The sequence below is a fragment of the Chelonia mydas genome, chromosome 8 (genome assembly GCF_015237465.2).
Source record: "Chelonia mydas isolate rCheMyd1 chromosome 8, rCheMyd1.pri.v2, whole genome shotgun sequence".
NCBI lineage: Eukaryota > Metazoa > Chordata > Testudines > Cheloniidae > Chelonia > Chelonia mydas.
Genome location: NC_057854.1, coordinates 103,340,617 through 103,364,849, shown reverse-complemented (window position 1 = coordinate 103,364,849; position 24,233 = coordinate 103,340,617). Strand labels below are relative to the sequence as shown.

The window sequence follows — 24,233 nt, the reverse complement described above, 5'->3', positions numbered from 1 at the left end:
CCCCTGGAAGAAAGCATTGGTGGGATATAAATAAATACTCAAATCAAAACAAAGCACCAACATATGGGGCAGGGGCTCCTTGCCAAGCAGAGATTGCTGAGCGATATTCTTTGCAGGAAATGCGGCTTCCTCTAACGGAGATATCAACGCGTTCTATCCCTCCCCTTCTTGGAGCTGTTTCTCATCTCACAGCCCTGCCTTACGTCTAGTGCTGGTACGTCTGGTAAGGCCAGCTATAGTCAGCATCCTGCACCCCTTTCTTCCCCCTATCCCCAGTCAGATCTTTGCACCCGCTGAAGCCGTGGTAGCTAGGGGAGAATCCAGCCTGAAGGTTATGGGAGATTCAGGCCATGCAGGAGCAGGTCACTTTGGGAGCTAGTCGGTTCCCAGGAGAGGGCTGCAGGTTCGGGGTGTGTCTGGTGAACCTGCTTGTCCTTCCGGCACTGAGGCTGAGTGACTGTTAATGAAACGTTTCCCGAAACTCCGCCGTTCCTTCCTGGGGCCAGTACATCTCTCCATGGAGGGTTAACCCCAGCCTAGACTGCTCCTTTCCCCGGCGTCCAGGGAAGTCTCAGTTCCCAGAGCCTGGTGGCCTCGGAGAAAGGAAGGAATTAATTCCTTGCCGCCCACTGCTCCGTCCCCCACACAGCCCTCGCTCCCTCCCGTCTCCTTTCGTCCTCTGCCTCCTTGAGCCCTTTGTGTGCCAGGATTCTTTGCACTGGCCGCAGCGACTCTTCCAAGGAGGAGCTGTGGCAGCTGGAGTGAAGGACCCTGGGGTTCAGGGGAACCCCAGTGCTGCCCGTAGGCCATACGAGGGCAGCAGGGGGTTGGGCTGTCTGGGCAAAAACTCCACGGGCAGAGGGCAGGGCCCAGGTGAGGGGCTGAGGTAGGAGTGGCAGCCCTAGTGTAGCCTATGCTCCCTGCAGGGGTCAGTGGATGTATCCCTTGAGCTTTGCCTTGGCCCTGCCCCGGGTAGGGGATGATTTACAACCCCTCCGCTCCCTTCTCCTCTTTCCCACTGGAGCCCAGCTCAGAGGAGAGGGCAGTAAATAGCCCTTATTTACAGCCGGCCTGCTCTGGTGACAGCTTCCCTGTGCAAAGGGTGCACATCACCCACGGCAGGGTGGGGCAGGGCTGGGCAGCCCAGGAGAAGTCCGCAGCGGTGGGAGGGATACACCGACACTGCTGATGCTGTGTCCCCTGCGAGGCCGAACCCACTGGGAAAGCCTCGGCCTGGCTCTAGACGCTGCCCTGCACAGAGCGCCGTGGGCTGGCCCGAGTGGAAACAGGGATCCTCCACATACCCCCCCGGGAAAGGCGGCGGGATCCCAGCAGCGCCACGGCAGGGGCCGTGGCTGTTACAGCGTCATGGGCCTCATAAAGATAAGCTGCGGAGTCGATCTCCAGGAAAAGTCGGCCTCGGGTTGAAGCTATTATGGCTGCTCATAAAACCGTCCTTCAGCCTCAGCTGCTTTGCTTATGGCCCATGGGGAGGGGTCCCCTTTGCTGGCTTGCCCGGGCTCCAGCAGCATGCCAGCTGGCTGCAGGCAGGGTCGGTTCATGGCTGTCCCGGCGGGTGAGGGCTGCACCCTGCGCCCACGCTCAGTGCCTGGGGCAGGGCGGGAGCTCTGGGCGTGCCTCTGGCTGGTTCCAGGGCAGCGGGAATCCCATCCCATTGAGTCCCCCACAGGTGGCGGGAAGGAAGAGACAGCGAGGAGGGGGTGGGCACGAGGCTGGGGTTCAAAGGAGGAAAACCAGGAGATCCTCATTACTCCAACAAGGATGAAATGCCCCTCAGCAGCCGCCTGCCTCCCCCCATAGCCTGACACAGCTCTGCACTGGGGCCCCTGGGAGCATGAGCCAGAGAGGCCAGACAAGGGTTTGGGGACTGGGTGGTTGTGGCTGGATCTGGCCCTGGTCCGAGGCCAACACCCGCGTGGCCCAGCAGTAGGGCCGGACAGCTGCAAAGCCTGCTTAGCTCGGCACTTCTCAGCTTCCTGCTGTGCTCTGCACGCTGAATGAAGCCTCCCAGCCCCGGGGGCCAGGTCAGCTTTACCCCACAGGGCAGCTGGGGCACAGAGAGGAGCGATGGGCCCACAGCCGCCCAGACAGGAAGTGGCAGAAGAGGAATTAGAATGTGGCGTTCCTGGCTCCCACTCCTGTGCTCCAGCCACCAGCCCGCACCCCTGCCACACTCAGGCCTCGGGAGCCCTGGAGCCACAGGACGAGGGGCCGATGTCAGTGACTCTTGCGGCAGCAGGGCAGGCGTGGTGACTGGCTGCCCCCTAAACAGCACACGCAGGGCCAGATCCTGAGCTCCTTAGCCCGAGCCAAGGGGAGAGGGGAGCTGGCCTGTTCTGCTTTGCGTCGTCCCAGTGTTGTACGTCCCTGCGGCAATAAGTGACTCTCCTCCCCAATGTTAAAGGGCCAGGAGCTGGGAGCTCAGCTCTGCTGCTGCCCTCGTGCCCCAGGGCACTGGTCGTTGTTAACGCTGTTGGGTTTGGGGTACCAGGAGCTGTGGCCAGTCCCCTCTCTGCCCTGCAGGGAAATGCAGGGACTCTAAAGAGGCACAGCCCATCTCTGGACAGCAAGGGCCGCGAGGACACCTCACCATTGGGTCCCTCCTCTTCCCCCAGCGACCCTGCCCTGTCCCCAGCAGAGCAGCCTTGGATTTCCAGGGCCTGAGTCTCCTCCCACTCATGCTGGTTTTGCACCCGGGTCACCCCAGTGACTTTGATGGAGATAGTCCCGACCTGCACCCCGAAGGCAGGAGCAGAACCAGGCCAGGGGTGGGAGCACGGCAGAGGCCTGCTTGGGTCTAATTCAAGCCTGAGGGAGACTAAAACCCGACCTGAGCCTTTTTCAGACCCAACCCATGTCAGTACCACCACCTCGTTCTTGGGGCTTCCCGCTCCCCATGCCCACGACCCGTCTCCGGCTGCCTCCTGCCCGCGGGGTAGCGATGACGGCTCTGTGCCCCCACGGCTCCGTGCCCCCTGCTCGGTGCACGCACGGTGGAGCAAGAGGTGCTGCGACTCCTCGACACGCTCCCTCCACTGCATGCCGGGGCCGGCAGGAGCGGGACACGCAGCCGCCGTGGTGCCAACCCCCTCGGCAGGAGGAGGAGAATCGCGCCGCGCCGGAGAGGGTCGGATAGTTTCCTGACCTGAACCCCTGTTGTTTTCCAGGGCATTCAGGGAGCAGCACGAAGCCCTGCTAAGGACGGCCGGCCCCTGACCGCCAGTCGTGGGCGGCCACGGGAGCCTATGATGGGGTGGTGAGACTCAGGTTCTGCATTTGGGACAGACAGTGTTATACACTCCTGCCTGGTGGGAGTGTGCGGGAAGACCGGACCGTGAGAGGCAAAGGGGGTTTGAGTGGTGGAGGGGGTGGGAATTCGGAAGGCAGCACGTCCCACTCTGCAATGAGCCAGCCGGAGTCATTTCCAGACATTTATACCTCGTGTACAATTGCTCTCGCTCCAGTCCAACGGATCGACATGACAACGGTCGTTTGACGGACAAGATATCCATTCACGGCCTTCCAGCTGCATCCTGCGCTAGCTCCCCTCCCCTCCCGCCCCCGGGAGTGCGCTGGCTGTCAGCAAGGGCAGGACACGGCCCCAGGTTCCCAGGACAGACACCTCAGTGGCCAAGCCTCAGTGCAGGTCAATGTTCTCGTACTCCTGGGGGTCGGAGTCCTCCAGCTCGATGGCCGGCACCAGGTTGTAATAATCCACCGCCTGGCTCATGTAGAGCTTCTCTCGGTCCACCGAGTCCTTGAGCACGTCCGTCACGCTCACCGTCTCCGCTTCCAGCTCGCTGCCCGCCAGTTCGTCTGCTGCCGCCGCCACCGGGGGGGCCCCCTCGGGGCCCGTCTCCTGGTCGAGGCTCCCATCGTTGACCAGCACCAAGGAATCGTCCAAGGCCCCCAGCTTGATTTCCACCTCTTCGTAGAGGTCCCGGTTGCTCCCCAGCAGGGCGGTGGAAGGCTTCAGCAGGATCTGGTTCCTCAGCAGCATGTTCTTCTCGCTCTCGGTGGGGGCAGTGGGCAGCTCACACTGGATGTAGTGGTGATGCTCTGCCAGCCCCTTGGCACCGTTCCTCTCCGCTGTGGCCAGGTGGCACTCCGGACTGCGGCTGAGGGCAGAGCCCGTCTTTCTCTTCTGCCTGCAAAAGCACCAGGCGACCAGGGCTAAAATGACCACCAGGGGCAGGCAGATGAAGAGGGCGGTCAAGCTGTGTGCCCGGCAGAGCTCCTTCTTACCGATGTCTCGGATGTCCATGCTGCGGTAACGCTCAGGGGTGCTGCACACCACGACAGAGCCCTGCATGTCCCCGCTGGGTGGCTCTCGGGGATACTTCTCCAGGTCACTGAACAAGGTGCAGGTGCAATCCCAGCTATTGTTGGAGAGGCCGAGCCTGATGAGAGATGGCTTAAAGACACTGGAGGGAAGGGAGGCCAAGTCATTGAAGCCAAGGTTAACCTCTTGGATTTGGGTGGAAGCTCTCAGGAAGGATTTGGGCAGCTTGTGAAGCTTGTTGCCGTCCAAGCGAAGGACCCTCAATCGGGGGGCATCTTCTAGGAAACTTTCTGGAAGCTTTTCCAACCGATTGTGATCCAAGTGCAAAATCTCCAGCATGACGGGCACCCCTGGTGCATTGACTATGTCCAATACGCCGCAATGCGAGAGGTATATCTCTCTCAGGCCTGTTACTCCACCAAAGAGGCTCCAGTCCAGGGAGCGAATTTCAGTCCCGGTGAAGTTCAAACAGCATGTCTGGAGGGCTGGAGCGGCCTGAAAATCAGAGAAGGCCACGACTGTACTGCAGTTGCAGGCTTCTTCCACAGTTCCTAGAGCAAGTCGCGCGGCCAGCAGCAGCCCACCCCACAGTATGAAGGTCCTCAGCTCGTGACCTAAAGCAAAGAGGAGAGGAAAATAGATTCGTGATTTCTTCTGAGTAAAAAGAGGTTTGTAACTAACTCACAACAGTTCTTGTACAACAAACACCAATTGCTGAGTAAGCCTGCAGTTCGATCCATTTAACGGATCAATTTAACTCTTGGAGAGCAGTTCCTCTCTTCAAAAACTTTCCAAACTTTATCTGTACAAGGTTCACTTCACCCAGGCCTGAAATGTAGCTGTCTCTGGGGGGGAACCCCGCAGCGTACAGTAATTCTGCAAAGCAGCTTAAGATAGGAAGTGAAAAAGAATCCTATCCTAACTGAAATACAGGGAAACAGCGTGCAGGTACCCAGATGAGAACTTCACAAAGGCCGACCCTGCTGCTTTTATTAAACGTGCCATGGGATCTTTAACGACAATGAACGTTCAGAGCCTCCATTGTACGTGTCGTCGGAAAGATGGCACCCCCCAGCAGCACACTGCCCCCTATTGGCAATGCATGTTTAACCACTATCCTTACTTATAGGTAATTAGAGGGATATACTATTGGTCACATCTTCCAGACTGTGCCACCTTTAGCATCTCACATTAAAACACCCTGCAGCAGGGGAGAGGAAAGGGTTGGGGTGACCCCCTGTCCTTCTTTTCAGCCCTAAATATCTGTGACCCACTAGCATCTCCCAGTTGCATCTGGCATGAAAGGAGGGAAGAGGTGAGGGGGAACTGGCTGATTGGGAGGGACTTTCCTTTTTCAGCCACTAACTAAATTCCCGGCCGCTCTAGCTCCTTCCCAAGAATGAAACCGCCTGCCCCCAGTACGTGGTGGCCATCTAGGACTTTCCTCTGTCTGAGCATGAGACCCAGGCTGATTCTGGCAGGCAGCTGACGTCAAGCTGCTAACGCAGTTTCTGAAGCAACCCAGCCCTGGCACAAACAAACATGGGCAGGAGCCCTGCCTCTCACCTGGTCAGATCCTGCTGCTCTGCAAAGAGTTACCTGCACCAGGTACTCAGCTCAGTGCCCAGGAGCACTGGGGAACACCCTGATTACACCCACTCCAGAGGAGAGCAGTTCCCCAGGCAACGGCTGGGCAAACCTGAGCTCCTGTACTGAAAAGGGGCATGTGTTGTTCAAACCAGAAAGGTGGAGTGTGGGAATCACCCTCCCTAGGGCACAGAGATTGACTGGATACCCATGACCCTGCAATACTTGGCCAATGCGTGATCCAGATTCCTAGGACCAGTGCCCTGGGGTTGTTGGCATCTACGCTGCACAGACAGGACCATGGATTCAAAGGGATCTTCCACACACACAGTAAACTGCAGAAATATGCAGGCTGAGTTAGATCCTGATGAGAGTGAAACCTTTGGTTCCGAGGAGTGTAGGATTTCAGACTCGATGCCCTCCATCATCCCCTCCAGCAGGTCCAGAGCCCCAGCTATCTGCCTGTTCCTCTTGTAGCAGCCACATAAACTCCTTCCCATGGCTATGGCCATTCTTTCAGGGAACCAGCTGGTCTGAGACCCTTCCGTTCACACTGGTGGTTGGAGGCATCTCTCCAGGATACTTCCATACAGCACAGCCACTTCTCTGAGGGTCAGCCAGCCAGGGCTTCCCCACGCAGCCTATAGGGGCAAATCCTGCTCCCCTTCCTTTGGTGCAGAGGGCCTTCAATACAGAGGAATCAGTGTGATCCTGCTGCTTAGAGCCAGGAGGACGATATGGGGAACTGCATAAAGGGATCTGCACCCCAAGAGTATCATGGATTGGGGCTCCCTGCACCCCAGCATGCAGGAGTTAGGGCGTAGGGGCAGGGATCTGGAACAGGTGAGCTCTCCTCCGGAGGCGACGTCATGCTGTCTGCATGTGCAACACCAGAACCAGAGAAATTAACAAAGGCCGTATAACAAAAGGCCACCCAGAACTCCAGTCTGACAGGTCTGACCCAGTGACCCAGAGAAGAGCTCTGGGTAAGCTCGAAAGTGTGTCTTTCCCACCAGGCAGTTGGTCCCTTGAAAGATACGACCTCACCCCTCTTGAATCTCCAATATCCTGGGACCGACACCACTGCAGACGGGTCTGACCTTACCTTCTCTTCCACCCCAGGGCCTGTTAGGACCGTGTGTAGCTACCCCAGCTACCCCAGAATGCCCTGCTATGGACAAGCTGCCAAATCAGCGGGCATAACTTTGTACTGATGGGCCACAGCGGGGCAGCGGGGCGTGGGAGGGGTTGAAATCTAGATGCCAGGCGTTATGTAGGACAGATCAATTCAGTGAAGCTTTCCTGGCATGACAAGCTATGCCAGTGTTGCTGCAGGGTAAGAAAAAGTCAGCCCCACAGGTCTCTGCCGGAGAGTGGGTTCGATTCCACCCGTGAGGCAGCTGTAGGCAGGGTTCGGAGTTATGCGCCCTCAGCTTGGTTCCCCTCGTCTGGAGTAATCGGCGACACCTAGTGGGTCCTCTGGTGCATTGCGATGGCTGTGGGGCTAGGGAGGCCCTGCCTGTTTCCCCATTTAAGGGTCAGATGTTTACTGACAGGAAGCATTCACGGGGCTTGGGTGACCCAGGGTTCCACCTCTTGCTCCAATCCTGCCCAGACACCAGCACCTGGGCATCGGGACCTGGTCAGCAGCTTGGGCAGAGCAGGTTGGTGGGTGTTAGTCCAGTGCCAGGAGCCTGAGCTCCCCCCTCGGGTCAGGGTCGAGGTTGGCTGGCAGAGGGGTGTGTGTGGAAAGCTCGACCTGTCGCTACCCATGTCCCGGGGAGAAGCAGGGGGTTCGGTTCCCTGGGCGGTCAGGCTGGGCCCCAGGGGAGCCCGTGCCGAGGGAGGCGTCCGAATGCTTTACAATGCCTGAGATGCAGGAAAGGCTCAGGAGCTGAACCGCTGGAGGGCGAGGAGGGAGATCCTTGGGAATCAAAGCCCCAGGCAGCAGGACCTGCGGTGCATCCGCTCATTCTCCAGAGCCATCAGCCCAGCTGGGGCCAGGCTGCCAGTCCGAGGGCTGGAGACAAAGACCGGCCGCAGCTGCGGTGCTGACGGTAACACGAGCCCCAGGCCACGGACGCTGTTTCCTCTCTCCCAGCTCTCTCTCTGCCAGGCCACACCGGGATGGCCCTCAGCAGTGGGGTTACCAGAGACCCCACTGTGTCACCCCCAAATCCGTGACTCCCTAGGCTGGTGGGACGGTGATTCTACCTGGTGGTCCTGGCTCCTCACCTGCCTCTCTCCCCCACCCTGCAGTCATTTCTCACCCCTTCTTTCTCTCCTTCCGCTCCCAGTGCTTCCCTTCTCCCTTTCCCCTCTCTCAGTTCCCATTCCCTCCCCTTGACTCTCTGCCGTGATGCCTCCTTATGGCAAGGCTTGGATGCCCTTGTGCAGCCCCAAGGCACGACAGGCTGAGGGAATTTTGAGGGCACGTCCACGTAGAACGTCTCTGATACAGGCACCGGCCTGTGTCTCCAGGCCCTCAGCAGAGGGGCTGCCCAGGCAAGGTAGCGTTCAAATGAGGACCTGGGGATTTCCCCCAGCCTGCCCCCCATGCTTGGGAGGAGCTCCCTGGAAACATCTGCAAAAGGAACTCCTTGTCCTCCTTTAAATCCCTCCCAGCTCTCCGCTGCCATGATGCCTACGGACGACAGCTAAATCGCTGGTGTGCAGGGAGCCCTGCCTGTCACATTGGCCATTGTTTCCTGGGACTCCTTAGTTCACCTGTACCCCACCTGACGTCTCGTCTTACATTGTAAGCTCTCTGGGGCAGGGGCCGTCCCTTTGCTCTGTCTGCACAGAGCCTAGCACCATGGGGGCCCAGTCCTAGGTGCTACGGTAATATACATAGGAATAATACTGTATGCTGGAGACATTACAGGGCCCCGGGCTCCGTTCCCTGCCATTGTGCGGGACAGGAAACTCCAGCACTTTGGCCCATGTTCCAGTTACAGTCCGTTGGTCTGAGCAGGGGTGGAACAATGAACAATCTCTGCTTATCAGCCCCGCCATCCCCAGAGGAACTCCTGCTCAGCCAGGCACTCCCTGGCCACTTCCTGGCCACTGCCCCTGACGTCGGCTTTACCTCCCCGCCCTGCTCTCCTTAAAGGCCCAGGCCTGGTTTTTAACCAAGAGCCTCTTACGGCTTAAACCCTGAGCAGGCCTGTTCTGGAAGCCAGGGTGGCCAATGCTCGGTCTTTCGACGTGGGAAAACGGGGCTCAGGTCCCAGCTGTGGGAAGGACTCTTGGGAGGGGGGGAGGTGTCTCACGAGGGACCGTGTATTGCTCAGCAACTTTCCCCTCTGCTAATTAAGAGGCAGCGTGCACGGGGTGTGTGCGTTTGTTGTGTGCGTGTGGATGGCTCAGGGGACCAGGATAGGATGCAGAGACCTTCACCTCCAACTCCAGTCCAGCCCGAGGCTGGGGGACATGGGACTTAGGCTGGGGGCTCCGGGGGTCTTTCACCACTAGGTGGCTTGTTCCAACCCAGCACAGGCCAATCGGCAATAACGCCCCCCCACTGGTAGCCCCAGCAAAAGGCCAAGGAGAGCGACCGACGCTGTCACGGCTGGCGGGAGCCCACTTGCCGATGCCCTGGCTGTATCTGGCCATGGATACGCCCAGACCCCCGGGCTGCCTGCCAAGCACCTTTCACCGGCAGGAAATTCACCCTGAAAGCAGCCGTGGGGATGGGCTCCGAAGGGGACCGTGAGCTGCTTTCCTGGTGTGCTTTCCCCGCCCTGTCCTGCCCCATAAGAGAACCAGGCACCATGGCCCAGTGCTGCTCTCGTCCCCTCTGGGCCGGACCCAGCAGGCTGTGATACAAATCTGTGAAACCTGAGGCTCTCCCAGGAAATGTGGGGCCCCGGGCAGCCTGTCAGCAGCTTTTCAAGGCGAGGAGCTTTCCCGGGACGGGAAGGGAGAGCCAGCGGCAAAGCTGGAAGCCCTCTCAGCCACGAAGGCATGTCCCTTTCATTGCACTGGCTTCCTGTTTGCTAGGGCCAGGCCTGTCCCCTGGCAACGGCCCAGGGCCAAGCGCTTGATCACCTGAGCGGGCCGCCGTGCCAGCAGCAGACTGGTCACCCACGGACACTGCTCTCAGCGTGGAGCAAAAGCCCTCCCAGCCCCGATGGACGCCTATGGCCTTGACGGCCCAGCTCAGCCGACAGAGCTAAGCCTGGCCCCTGGGATGCCAACTGCGTACCGGCCCCGCCTGGAAACATTTGTCTTCTGTGACCGTCCCAAACATGAGCTCTGGGCGGCTGGGACCTGGCAATGGCAGAGGTTGGTGCTGCGGCTTTCCAAGCAGTTACCGCTGACAAACTTCAGCCTTAACTCGTATCCCCCCATCTCCAACTTACTCCAGGCAGACCGCGTTTCATGGCAGCAGAAATGCTCCCCCCCCCCCATGAATCGCTCAGCCGGTGATAGAAAGCAGACCTCCTGAAGGAAGGCTTTAGAACGAACCGGATACTGCAGGGAAGTGGACGGGAGAAAGGTGCTTGTTACTGAGGGTCTAGTCAGACCATCTGGGCAGCCCTCACCCGATCTTCTGTGATGCCGAATGGCAGCTTTCACTGAGCCCCCGCACCTAGGTCTGGTTCCTCTCTGAGCACTGCCCATGAGAAGCCTGGAACTGCAACCCCCTGGCCCAGGGGGAACGGGCACAGAGTGGCACATACACCCAGCAGGGTCGTGGATGGCAGCAGCTACAAGCAGCTCGCTGACACAGCAGGAAAGAGAGTCCAGCAGCAAGGGGGTATCCAGCTCCTGGTGATCAGCACCACTCCCGCTCTGTTCACGTTCCCTTCTGTCTCTGTAGGCCCTGTACGTGGCTGTGTGCCACTGCTCCCCAGCACAGCCAGCCAGCACGGCCGGAGCAGGGGGAGTGGAGCCGGCTCACGGTATCTTCTCCCCTGCCTCTGAAGCACCGAGTGGAACTCCCACCCACCGTGTGCAGCCGCAGAACTGGACCATTGCGCAGCGGCAAGGAAACGCCCCTGTTCCCCTTGGCTGGTCACAGCACGCTGCGTGGCTGCTCCTCTCTCGTGTCCCGGGGGCCTGGGCTCTGAGCTGGGGAAAGCACTTTTGCACTTACTTTTCACTGCATCCCCTTCCACCCCACGCACACCCCCCCCATTGTTACGGGGGCTCTAGAGAATACATGGATCCTGGGTTTACACCCCCTACTCCTACATGGGTATACATGAAAAATCAGGAAGGCTGTCACCCGGTTAGAGTCAGATTTCACAGACTCTGAGCAAGATTTTCAACGGTGATTTGGCCAGGCGTTCAGAGCCGGCCTTAGGGAAAATGGTGCCCCTGGCTCCCAGGCTCCCCACCACGTCACCTCTGGCCCCTGCTGCGCCCCCCAACACACACTTTCTGGAGCCTCGAACCCCAGGCCTGCCCTATTTCTTGCCTCTTGACCACAGCGCCCTGGGCAGTCGCCTACCCCTAAGGCCAGCCCTGCAGGGATTCCCAAACTTTTCGCCAGCTCGAAACCCACTGTAATTCATTATTTCCTCCCGAGGCCCCGCAGAGAGCATGGAGGGCGCCATTTTGTAGAGCAGAGTGGTCTCTGTGCATTGTGGTCTCACATGGACGGTGCGTGCGAGGTCCCAAAATGGCATCCTCCACACACGAGGGGCCACCGCCACCCCATCTGCTGGTGGCGCACTTTGGGAACCGCTGGACTCGGGCAGCCTAACTTGCAATTTCTTTTGAAGGGGCTAGTTTTTCAAAGGGGGGTGCTCAGCACTTCCTGAGAAATAGGCCCCTCTGAGGTGTTTCAGGTGGGGTCCCCAAAATCACTAGCCACTTTTGAAAATCTTGGCTTCTGACAGCTACATTCTTGGAGCCCAAAAGACCTACATCCCTTTTCAGCAAGGATGCATTTTGCAGGTCGCCAGCACCTTCCACCCAAGGGTCTCAAGGCCCTTTACAAACATTCCCCTGTGAGGTAGGAAATTAACAGCCTTTCCACCTCACAGAGACTTGCTCCAAGTTACAAAATGAGTCAGCAGCAGAAGTGGGAATGGCGCTTAATTCCGACGGAAAGAGGTGCTGGGGCATAAGCAATTTTTTAATTTTCATAACTGAGGTGGCAAGCCTGGAGGGGCCGGGGCTCTGAACTGCCAGGCCCGGAGGGGCCAGGGCTCTGAACTGCCAGGCCCGGAGGCTGCCGGGGCTCAGACCTGCCAGGCCGGGAGGGGCCAGGACCTGCCAGGCCCTGGCACAAATTAAACAGTGCTGATGATCAGGAACTATTTTTGTCCGTCTCTTCCCTCCCAGCAACACCAGCGCCCCCAGTAGGGTGGCCAGTCAGCAAGTGTGAAAAATCGGGGTGGGGGGTAATAGGCGCCTATATAAGGCAACGCCAGGGACATAGGGACATCTGGTCACCCTAGCCCCCCCGGGCTAGACTGGGGCACTGGAGTGGGGATTGACGCCGGGGGAAGAGCGCCCCCTATTGAGTCACCTGCCCCAACGCTGGGGCACCAAACTTGGGAGAACACAGGCGGTGCTCGGCTGGGGAAGGGCGCACGGACTCCCGGCCCTGGTGGCCCAGCGGGGAGAGGGGTCTCCGCGCCGGGCAGCCCGAGGGACCAGGTGGCCCCTGCCCTCGCCGTGCCTTGTGAATGGAGCCCAGGGGACGCGCAGGCCCCTGTTCCCGGAAAGCCGGGCAGAGGGACGGGCACTGGGGAAACCCAGCCAAACAGACCCGTGGGCGGCGGGACCCAGCCAAGCCCCAGCGCACCCGCTCCCCGGCAGCCTGGCCTCGCTGCTCCGCCCGGCCCGGAGCGGGCCAGGGCCGGGTCAGTCGCTCCGCGGAGCGGGCCGGGGGGTGCGTGGGAATGCGCCCGCGGAGCCCAAGGGGGCGCGGAGTGGACGGGCAGCCGGGGCGGGGGATTTGGGGCCGGGGGCGCCCGGGGCTGGAGGGAGGCGGACCCCGCTGCCGCCAGCTGGAAGTTGACCCCGGTCCCGGGACAGCGCCGCCGGGCAACCCTCACTCACCTCCCGCGGCGGGTCCCATCCTCCCGCGGGGGCTCTCCGGGGAGCCGAGCGGCGGGGCCCCGTCTCAGGTGTCCATGCCGGGCTGCGCTCCGCGCGCTCTCGGGCCGGCCCTCCCGGGGTGTGGCCCGCCCGGCGCCCAGCAGCGGCTCCGCCTCGGCTTGGGCCGCCTGCGGAGCAGAGGCAGGTCACTCCCCGCCCTCCGGGATTTCCCAGTCCCCCGCCGCCCGGTCCCCTGCCCCAGAGCTAGCCCCCTTCTCTCCAGCCTCCCACCTCCAGCCCCCTTCTCTCCAGCCCCCCAGTATCCAGCCCCCACCCCCTTCTCCTTCCCAGTTCCCCGCTATCCAGCCCCCTTCTTCTCCCTAACCCTTCTCCCATCCAGCCGCCCCATATCCACCCCCTCGTTCCCCAGCACCCCCTTTTCAGCCACCCCCCCCCCAGTATGCAGTCTTCCTCTGGTTCCCCAGCCCCTCAATATCCAGCCCCCTCCCTTCTCCCCAGCCCCCACCTTTTTCAGTGTCCCCCCCCATATCCTGCACTCTTCTTTCTTCCCAGCCCCCAGTATTCTCCTCTTCCAGCTCCCAGCCTCCAGCCCCCGGAATTCCTCAACTCCAGCCTCTCCCCCTCCAGCCCCCAGGCCCCTGCTAGGCACCTGGCTGAGGTTCCCCATCCCCTGTGGGTGGTGGGAAGCAGCTGCGTGTGTGTCTCTGTGTGTCTATTTCACCATCAGTGGAAACCCACCCAGAGCGGGGGACACCAGCCCAGGCAACGTGCACAACCCCGTGACTGAGAGCGTGTGTAAACTACAGAGCCCTGGGGCCCCGCTGCCATTCCTGTGTACACCGGTGTTCCCGTGCAAAGGGCCGTAGCTAGGCATGAGTGGGATGGAATTGACAGGGGAACACTTATGCTGGGGCTTTTGGGTGTGCAATAGTGGCCGTGGGGGAGGGCCTGGCTGGGACCCCATCACTTGGGATAGACCAACTGGACAAAGCACTTGGAATTGCACTGTAGGGCCAGGAGGAGGTCTGAGGGGGTTTATCCATCTCTAGTTCCCTCCATTCCTGATTCTAGGAAATGCAGGGGGGTGGGATCTGACTGGCTGCTGATCCAAGGCGTGTCCTCCTCTCTGTGGCCTTTATCCTGCAAACACCCACTTGCTTACCTTGATGCACACGAGTATTTCTGTTGAGTTCAGTGGGACTAAGGTCTCGGTGGTTAGGTGCTGAGCGACTAGTTAGGCATCTAAATGCTTTTGAGGATCTGGGCCTAACTCCTGTTCGTAAAGTTAAAAGTGAATGTAAACGCTTGCAGGATTGGGGCCAAATAGATCAAAGATTCTCCCCTCCCATTGTGTCTATTGTGAATTTTCTTTTCCCCAGTACAAGCAAAAGCCCAGGGGCACTTGGAACTGGAGAGGGAAAAGAGCCCCAGGCTGAGGAAACAAAGCTAAACAAAAAGGAAAATTATTAATACATAATACTAAGGCTTGGTAACTAACATCTTTGAAACACCAACCATGCTAAGGGATAAATCCTTGCTCCAGCTCTGCAGGGTGGGGAAGTCATAAAATGTTGATTCCGACCATGATTCTCGGAGGCAGATCAAAATGACTGTACAGCTAGGTAAACTGAGGCTCAGGGAGAGGCAGGATGCCCCAGCGCCCTGAACCTTTCAACCATCCTTTAAACCTGTGCAAAGCTTGTGCATCAAACCAGTAGCGTTTGACACCCACTTTGCACATATGTAAGTGACTACGCAAGACTGGAGAGAATCAGCCCGTGGTTGACTAGCAGGGGAGTGTGTGTGTGACGGATAATACCGGTGTGGGTCTCACTGTACTCACAGGCCTTGTCTGTACTTAAAAACACTGCTGCTGTCCCTACACCTTCAAAATCCTGCTAGTGTAGACACAGTTATACCAGCAAAAAGGAGCTTTTGTCGGTACAGCTCATGCCAGTTTGAAATCGGACAGAAGCAGGTTTTTGCCAGTATAACTGCATCTACAACAGGGCTTTTGCCGGCCCAGCTACATCATAAAAACAATCGTACCCCAACCACCATTGCATGCCGGCAAAACTTTTAAGTGTAGACCTGGCCTAGCATGAGATCTGTGTCTGAGCATGCTCAGTGCAAACTAAATGTTTCCAGAAGCCTGGGGAGGCTTGGTGTGAGCAGAGTGCTCCTATGGCTAATAATAAATGTATTTGGCCTTTTCTCCAGCCACGCTGCCTCCTAAGCACCTATTAAGCATTCCAGAGATCACAGTACATGCCTGGAATAAACGGTGCCCTAATACGTCCTAAGAGGTTGTTATGGCTCATCATTTAAGACACAAGTAGGTAGGGGCCAATAGTTTAAAGGGTTTATTGATTTGCTTTTATCAGCTGACATAGGTGAGGTACCCCTGCAAGCTGTGATAGTAGTTAGGGCTTACACTGTTTTATTCGTCTTTTGAGCTTTTTACAATTAAAGGAATGGAACCAATTTTAAAAGGTGCAGTACCTGGAAATTTTGTTCTGTGTGTGCAGCACCTAATGCAGTGGGGCCCTGGTCCATGGCTCCCCCCTTACTCCTGTTACAAGTGATAGCTAAGCTCACTCTACCTGAAAGAGGTTAGAGGGGAGGAAAGACTTTCTCAGTTTTCCAGTGTGTTAGCTTGTGCATTGGTCTAGTCAGTTTCACGGTTTCCTTTGCAGTGGCAGGTGGTTTGTCAGTTTCCGTGTCTTGTCTGTATGGTTCTTTCTCACAGCAGCCAGGGAGAGAAAAACACGTTTTAAAAACAGGAAAATGTGGTTGTCAAGCCGCAGAAATAGGCAGGGAGACCCTGGGGCAGCTGCTGGTCTTGGAAGGGCTTTTAACTCATGTTTGGAAAGTGACTAGATTTCATTGCTGTAAGAAGTCCACTGGAGTGGACCCCGCCTGCCTTTCCAGTGTTACTTCTCTTCCCGTTGTCTGACTGACCCTGTGAGTGTGTCCGCGGCACGTCCCCAGGAGACACTGCCCACACATCCGGATCCGTCGCTCCTGAGCTCAGGTGGGTCAGCAGCAAGAGCTGATGGTGGCAGATGAGCAACGGCCTTGTGAGCAGGCAGCTGGGCTCCGTCTGCAGCAGGCAGCAAACAAAACAAACTCCATAGCAACACAAGGCCGCGCTTTCTCCTGGCTGGGGATTTCAGACACGAAGCAGAGCGGGTGAGACAGAAACAGACAGTTCCCTTTTGGGTGTGATGCAGGGAACGAGTGTTTGAAGGTTACAGGAAGTGAGGGTGTAGAGAGGAAGGATGGTGCATTGGGTAGGGTGCTAGCTTGGGAAACCGGGTTTCAAGTCCCTGCTCTGCTACAGTCTCCCTGTGTGACCCAGGGCATGTCCCTTCGTCTCCGTTCTCCATCTGTACAATGGGGTCATAGCCCTGCCCTCCCTCCCAGGGCTGTTGCGAGGGTCAGAACAGTAGATTGTGAGGTCTCAGATACTCTGGAGAAAGGGACCAGACAAGGACGGCAGATGGATGGCTTTTGCTATGCAATACTCAGTGCTGGAAGCAGAGAGGCCTTCCTCACAGTCCTGCAAATGTGGTCTAGTGGTGAGAGTCTCGCTGGGACTCCAGACCCTGGGTATTCCTAGAGTTTAAGGCCAGAAGGGACCATTCGGATCATCCCGTTTGACCTCCTTGCCAGCACAGAGCTTAGAGCCTCTCCTAGCGATCCCTGCATCGAGTGCAGACATGTGGTTGAGCTATCATGGATCTTTTAGAATGATATCCGGGCCTGATTTAAAGAATTAAAATGACAGAGAATCCTCCCCATCCCTAGGTCAGCTGTTTGATGGCTAATTACCATCACTTAGAAATCAGGCCTTATTTCAAGTCTGAATTTGTCTAGCTTCAGCCTCCAGCCACTGGATCTCGTTCTGTCTTTTCCTGCTAGGTTAAGAGCCCTTGGCTGACTCAGAAATCTCCTCCCCTCTGAGGTACTTGTAGGCCATGAGCAAGTCCCCTCTTAATTTTTTTTGGATAAACTCAATAGATTGACTTTCTTCAGGCCCTCATTGGAAGGCAGGTTTTCCAGACCTCAGATCATTCTTGTAGCTCTTTCCTGAACCCTTTCCAGTTGGTTACCATCCTTTCCGAAGTGTGGACACCAGAGCTGGACGCAGCAGCCAGTAAGGGCCTCGCTGATGCTGTATCCAGAGGTGATGCCCACCCCTCTACTCTACCTGATCGGCCATTCCCAGCTCTGTCACTGGGTGACCCAGGAGAAATCACACCCCAGCTTTAAAATGGGGATAGTGATCCAGCCCCAACTTTGTGAGGGATGCTGAGCTCCGGGAATGAGAAGCACTGCATGAGTCAGGGTACCACCCTCCTTCTGTAGTCTGCCTTCCCACCCAGGGGGGTTCCCGGTCTGCTTTCCCCAAGAGCTGTGCACTGGGTCAGGGGCACTCCCTCCTGAAAACCTCAGCCTTGGTCTGTAATGCCCCGTGTCCTCCCCAGGAAATCAGGTGGCTGGCGGGGGACTCAGCGGCTGAAACCACATCCTGTCTCCCTGGTCGATGGCCCCTGACCACCATTCTGGTGCGGGATCCCGGACATGCCTGACCCACTCCCTTGCTCTCATGGACACTTTACCTTTCTTGTTTTCTTGATCTCCCCTGACTCTAAAATAAAAGCTGGTCCCTGCCTCCTTTCAACCTGGGATATTTAACTGCCCCCTGCATGGGCCCTGCTAGAAGCTGACGGGGGAGCTGAATCCAATGGCCCATCTCTCTCTGTCTTGCTCCTCCTTTCTCCCTCCCCCTTGTTTCTGTTGCTGGCTTTGCTCCAGTCCAATGGTCTGGTGATGCTTGTGGCTCAGTCGAGGCCCCCCCTTCCCCATCTGTGAAGTCCCAGCTCTCCAGCCACAAGCTGATTGTAACACGGTGCTGCCCTAGCGCCCCGGGGGGCCGATGAACTGCAAGGGCCCTGCATGGGTTGGGGTGGATCGTGTCCAGCAGAGGGAGCTAATGGTCACTGACCCTGGGGCCAATGCACTGATGTGTGGAAACAAACTGGTGAAGCAAGAGCAACGGTGGGTTATGAAACGGGGGACATTCTGACCAGGGCAGTGTCCAGGTCCAGCATACGACTCTGTGAACGCCCCTCCCAGGCCTAGGTGCTGGAACTAGGTGGCCGCTGCACCCCCTGGCTGCAAGTGATTTCTGTCATATCCAGGGTTTACAGCTTAGTTCAATGGCTCTCAGCACCCCCACGATACAAATTGTTCCAGCCCCCTGCTCCCCAGGGCACCGTCCAGCCGGTTGTTGCTACGTCTGAATAGACATGGCCTGCTGATGTATTCTGCACCCCCTCCACCTCACGCTGGGGCCTCATCCGCTCTCACAAGCTAAGCCGGCCTGGGCAGGGGCAGTCCTTGGATGGGAGATGACCAGGAGAATATTCAGGCTGCTGATGGGAAGAGGGCGGGTGACGCAATACGAGGCTCTATCCCCCCTGAATCAATACAGACCTCGCTGGCCCAGTGTGATGCTAGGGGGTGGGAAACTAAACCCAGCCTTAACCTCCCAGCTGCTGGGGTACCTCCACACCAAGACAGGAGCAGGACTATCTGGGAAAAGAGCTCTGTGGAGCTCGCAGGCTTGTCTCTCTCCCCACCAGAAGTTGGGCCAATTAAAGATAAGACCTCACCTACCTGGTTTCTTTCGTTTCCTGGGACCAACCCGGCTACAGCAACGCTGCAAACATATATACACCCAAGCAGGTCAGTTTCCATCCAGCACAGATAGCAATGTACACGCAGAGCAAAGCACACACACACAGAGCAAAGCACACACACACAGAGCAAAGCACACACACACATACGTTGTCAGGCCCACACACACACAGAGCAAAGCACACACACGTACGTTGTCAGATCTATGTTCCTCCACCAGAGGGCAGTAGTACCCACAAATATAAAACATAAGCAAGCAGGTAGGACTCCATCCGGCAGCAGGTGTGATTCTTGTACCCAGGCACAGCCAGGGGAGGCCTGCACAAGCAGGTCTGATTCTTTCCAACAGAGGGCAATAATGCCATGCACACTATCTGGTTTAATTCCTCCCAGCCGGTGCCAGTAGCGAACGCACCCCTGCGGACGCAGGAGCAGATTCCTCCCGGCACCAGGCAGCGTTATGCCGATGTGCTGTCTCACGCATGCACTCACCTACATGGTGTTCTCCATATGATAAATTGCAAACCCCTATAGCAATGGAGATTGCAGTTATGTGTTTTGACCAGCTCCCCTGCATTGCTCTGCCCACCATTCCATTTCCCCTGGGACTTACTCTAACACCCCAAGCCTCTGAGCAGCCTTAAAGAACCAAATGCCCTCACCCCAAGTCAGCCCACCAAAGAAATTATTCCTTCTTTCCTCCTAATGTGGAATTTTATAGTTACCCGACACTCAGGCCATAGGTCAAATCCAAATCCTTACTGCGAATCTGGGGGAAAGACCTTGCTCCGAAGGCATGGCGTGACCTCTGACCTTGGTGGGATTTGCGTGTGACCCTTCAAACACTCAGATGTCACCTCTCGGTTCTGTGTTCCAGGTTCACTTAAAACATCATCAGATCTTTACACCTTCTGCTCTTGAGCTGTATGGGGAGGTGAGTCCTAGTGATGGGAGCCCAGGCCTGGCACTGGCTCCCGCTTTGTCTTTGGGCAAATCACTTCATCGATTCATGCCTCATTTTCCCCTTCTGTAAAATGGAGACACTGAGACTTACCTCATAGGCGGCTGTGGGGTTTAATTATGTCCCACTTGTTCAGTGCTGGGAAGATGGAAAGTGCTTTGTGCTGGTGCATGGATTTTATAGACCCTTGTCTATTGTTTTGTAGGACACCTCTGTCAGCCATGTTTTGTCAAGCGGAGTTTAACACAGCCCCTGGTTTAGCTGAGCCTCCATCCAGTTTGATCAAAACCTCAGGAACTGAGCATTTGCATCAATAATAATACAAGCTCCATCCTCTGCTTTCATTAGCTTGGATCCCTCTGAGGAGGGGTGATTCAATCAGTGAGCATTTAATTAAAGTCTCTCTGGTCCCATCACCAGAGTATCCAAATGCCTCATAATTTCTAATGTGTTTATCCTACCACCACCCCAGGGAGGGAGGGCAGCGCTGTTATCCGCTTTGCACAGGTAGGGGACTTGGCCGAGGGAGCCTGTGGCTAGCAAGGACTTGAACCAAGATCGCTACAGCCATAGGCTACTGTTCTAGCTGCTGGGCCACCCTCCCTCGCAGCCTTAATGCACCTTGGCATGTAATCAGTGAAGGTGCTGAATGAGAGAGTTCACCAGAACCCGAGGGAAACCCACGTCAGGAAAGAAACTGCTGTCCATGGCCTGTCCTTGACACATGAGCACTGCCAGGTGCCCTGCAAGCTGTGCCACGCCCCTGCTGGTGGGGTGGGTAACAACACGGCCCCTTAACTCCTGCTGATGGGACCGGATTGGATCAGTAGAAGGGGAGGCTGCAATGTAGCTTAAAAATGAATGAAAAATGGCTCTTAGGACAGAAAAAAAACCTATTGAATAAACTAGAGGCCAAATGTTTAAAGGCACCACGGATCTCAGGGCTGCTCCCCACTCCACAGAGCTTGCTGCCTATCTCCTGGTCCAGCCAGTGCAGTCCTATTCCGGCAGGGATCAGTGCAGGGACAGCTCCATTGGCCTAGGGCTCCCAGCCAAGCTCTGGCCTCCTGCTCTCTGGAGTGGGCTCCTCACCCGAACCCCTCCTTGTAATTCAGCCAGATGCCCAGGCCAAGGTGATCCATTGGCTAGTGACTGCAGCATCCCTCGTGGTGGAAAAGCAACAGGGCGCAGGTGGAGCGCATGCGAGAGGTTCTTTCCTGAGGCTGCTGGACACGGGCTGACCCCGTGGCGCTTTCTGAGTAGCCCATCTTGTGCTGGGTGGTGGCACCTCACAGCCTCTCTAAGTCCTAGTCTGGCCTCTTCAGTCAAGAACCGGCCCACCCTAAATGAACCCAGCTCTGGCCTCAGCTGGCGTCTTTTAACTGGGGAGGCCACATTGCTTGCGGGGATGGAACTTCTCAGCCCTGGGGGGGCGGCCCCAGACCTACTCTCCTATCCTAGCACTGTCCAGGGTGTCCCCAGGGGAATCGCATGCCAGGGGCCCAGTGAGAGTCACGTATCAACTCCAGCTTTAAACCCCCAAGGGCAGGAGTCCAGAGCCAATGGCAAAACGCTGACAGCAGCCAGCGTTACTGGGCCGTGCAGTCACAGATGCTGTTCTGGAGCCCTGTCCTGCTGCCATCGACGTAAAGGATTGGGCCCCAGGGTTGGACACCCACCTCTGGCTGAGGCTTGTGGTTTGCAGGGTGACTGGGGTGTGTGAAATTCTGCCGTCCCCTGGGCTAAGAGACTGCTTCCCCAGCTGTGGCCGGGAGGAGAAGGGGAGCGTCCCGATTGCAAGCCAGGATCAGCACCGGCTCGGGCTCCCTCTCATCCGGTCACTGCCAGAGGCTACGCAAGTGGGGCAAAGAGCAGAGCGGGGTGTTTCTGGGGTCCACGCACCCAGGAGGAAGGAGGCCTAGCCCCCCGGGTGGTCTCTGGAAGCTGTGTGTGACTAGGAGAAGGGGAGGCAAACCCAGAGCACAGCTGCTGGGCTCTGAGCAGCCGGTAGAGGGCACCCAAGGCATGTGACTCAGAACCCAGCCCAGTTGTGCCATGGCCAGAAAACAAACAGTGGGATGGTATCAGGGTCACCCCCTCCTGCCCAGTGGCTGATTGATGAGCAGAGCAGAGGGGTGTTGGGGGCTGCAGGCACCTGGCTGGCCGGCCTGTTTGGGGGGCGGTTCCTGGGCCGGACAACCCAGGGAGATCCAGCGGCACCTTTTGCATTTCCCAAATGCTGCGATGGATTCTACATGCGAGGCTGGCTGGGCTCCCTCCTCCTGCCTCCTTCCTAGGCCTGCAGGGCTCTGACCTGAGCCCAGTGCCCTGCTGAGCTGCACCCCTGCCCCAGAGGGATCCCCACAAAAGGGAGAGGGAAACTCGGTCTCCACGGCCCATTCAGTCCTTGAACTCTCTGCTGGGGACACTGGAGATCAAGCTTCCAGCTTAGGTACTTATCCGTGTACCCCCATTACTGGGGCATCATACTGACAGCTGTTAACCCTCTCATGCCCCTGTGAGGCAGGGCAGTGCTATCATTGCCAGGGAACAGATGGGGAACTGAGGCTAAACCCCAATGGAAGCTGGGCACCTAGTTACCTTGGAGGATCTGGGCTTAAGTGACTTGGCCAAGGTCACGCAGGGGGGCTGCAGCAGAGCAGGGATTTCAGCTCAGGTCTTCCAAGTCCTAGCTTAGTGCCCTAAGCACTAGACCATCCTCTCTGCTGCTCCTAGGTGCTGGCCTCTGACACCCCCGGACTCCCATCCCCCTCAGGCCACTGCAGCAGCAACCTGAACATAAGGGTGAAAGGCTCCAGCCCCCTCACTGCCAATCACTACCAGGGCTCCTCCAGCACTGGGGCTCTGTTGTCTTGTCAAGTCAGCTCCTTGTGGAGAAGGTTCCACGGAGCTGGGGCCTCCATCGGAAAGTGCAGGGTTGCCCCGTGACGCCTCCTGCCCCCTCCCGAGCCTGGAAACAGGGGCTGGGGGGTGGTTACGGCTGGGTGGAGAGGGTTAGTTTCTGTGAAGTGGTGAAGGTCTCCTCGGCATCTGTTCTCACTGGGGGCGGGGCTCCCTTGTGTTTGTTGTGGTGGTGGCTGGTATGTTCATTTCCTGTGTGATAGCTGGAAATGTGAGAGAAACAGAGCAAGGGGGAGAGACAGAGAGGAATCATTGCTTATGCTCAGTGCCTCATTTTCTCCATCTCTAAAATGGGCGTGAGGCTAAATGGGTGGGTCATGAGGCTAAATCCGTCTGTGCTTGCAAAGGGCTGAGCTCCTTGGATGCTGGAGCTAGGCAGAAGGTCATTCTAGTACGTAGCTCTCTGCAGCCTCAGACAGCACTCTACACTTTAAGTTAATGAAGCTTTCCTGTCCCCTCTGGGAGGTGGGCGGGTACCACGTCCCTTAGTGGATAGGTGGGGAAACGGAGGCACAGAGCAGGGAAGAGACTTGCCCAGAATCACACAGCGAGTCGGGGCAGAGCCTGGGAAAGACAAAGGAATTGGTTCTTCACATTCGCTTGCATTAAGGGCCATTGACACTTTCTCCGTTGCCTGGTGAGCTGTGAAGGCCACAACATTGGGTCCGTTTCTCTTTGAAGAGGATCCTTGAATGGAAACTTGGGGTGGTCCAGGAAGGCGAGGAGAACAGCTGGGGAGGGGAGATGGGGGTGAAGTAAGTGATGCTCCCTTGAGAAGTCTTGTTTCTTTGAACCCTAGAAGAGAGATTCCTGGGACCCCATCAGCCCGCTCCCCATGCTGATACGTGATTGGGAATCCAATTAAGCCCCTTTGGTCTCCTCTACATCCTGCCCTCCCTTTCCCTCACTCTGATTCCTTCTGAAGGGTAATTAATCTAGAAGCCAGCTGTGGCAATTAGAAGTCCTGCCAGGGTGCAAATTGCAGCCGCAATACTGGAAAACCAGCCTGCCTGGGAAATGATTATCAGCAGCCCCTGAGAGCAGGGAGGGCAATAGGCTGATTCACTAGTGGAGGGCAGCATCTGCATACCATCGTCAGCTCAGTGCATGGGAAGAGTTGACACTTGGGACTCCAGCTTTGCTTGTGACAAAATCTTGGGACAGGCAGAGTAAGAACCCCACTGGAGATCTTGTACATCGGGAGCAACTCCCTGGCTGGAGAAGGAGGCGAGGAATCCTCTGCCAGCAGGACACCAATGCTCATGCCACCAAGAGACATGTAATTCTGTTACTGAGCCATCAACACAGGATGGCAGCTAAGGCCTGGGGCCCGTCAGTAACTAGGGATCCACTGTGGAATGCTCAGGTTTCCCCTTGTGCCCTCCTGGGCGATGTCTGGCATTTCCCCCGAACTAGGCCTGCTGGCTGATATGATACAGACAGGGAGGGGGCCGGGGGTCTGGCGTGGATTGGCTGGCAGTGAGCCCTCTGAGACTCTTAGGAGATGCAGGCCGGGCCCTGTGTCACTGGGAAGAAAGGCAGGATTCTGACAGGATGTCGTTTGAGCTTTGTTGTCTTTCCTGGACATGTTCCTTGAACAGCTTCATGCCTCACTGTCTGGCGACACCAGCGTCATGCTAATACGGTCAGAGACAGAGTGGGAGCTCACCGTGGCAGGGGGTGGAGCTGATCTGAGTCTCCCAAGCACCATGTCAGTGGCTAGTAGTATATAAA

At 57.3% G+C, this 24,233-nt stretch overlaps 1 protein-coding gene across 1 annotated transcript; it reads right to left on the bottom strand.

Moving 5' to 3' along the window:
* Nucleotides 1–945: 945 nt before the first annotated feature.
* On the bottom strand, nucleotides 946–13,079 carry LOC114019930. Its single transcript, XM_037906662.2, has 2 exons — nucleotides 12,911–13,079; nucleotides 946–4,917 (listed from the first exon to the last, which is right to left on the bottom strand). The coding sequence occupies exons 1-2, from the start codon at nucleotides 12,927–12,929 to the stop codon at nucleotides 3,659–3,661; spliced, it is 1,278 nt and encodes a 425-aa protein (XP_037762590.1). The 5' UTR covers nucleotides 12,930–13,079; the 3' UTR covers nucleotides 946–3,658.
* Nucleotides 13,080–24,233: the final 11,154 nt, after the last annotated feature.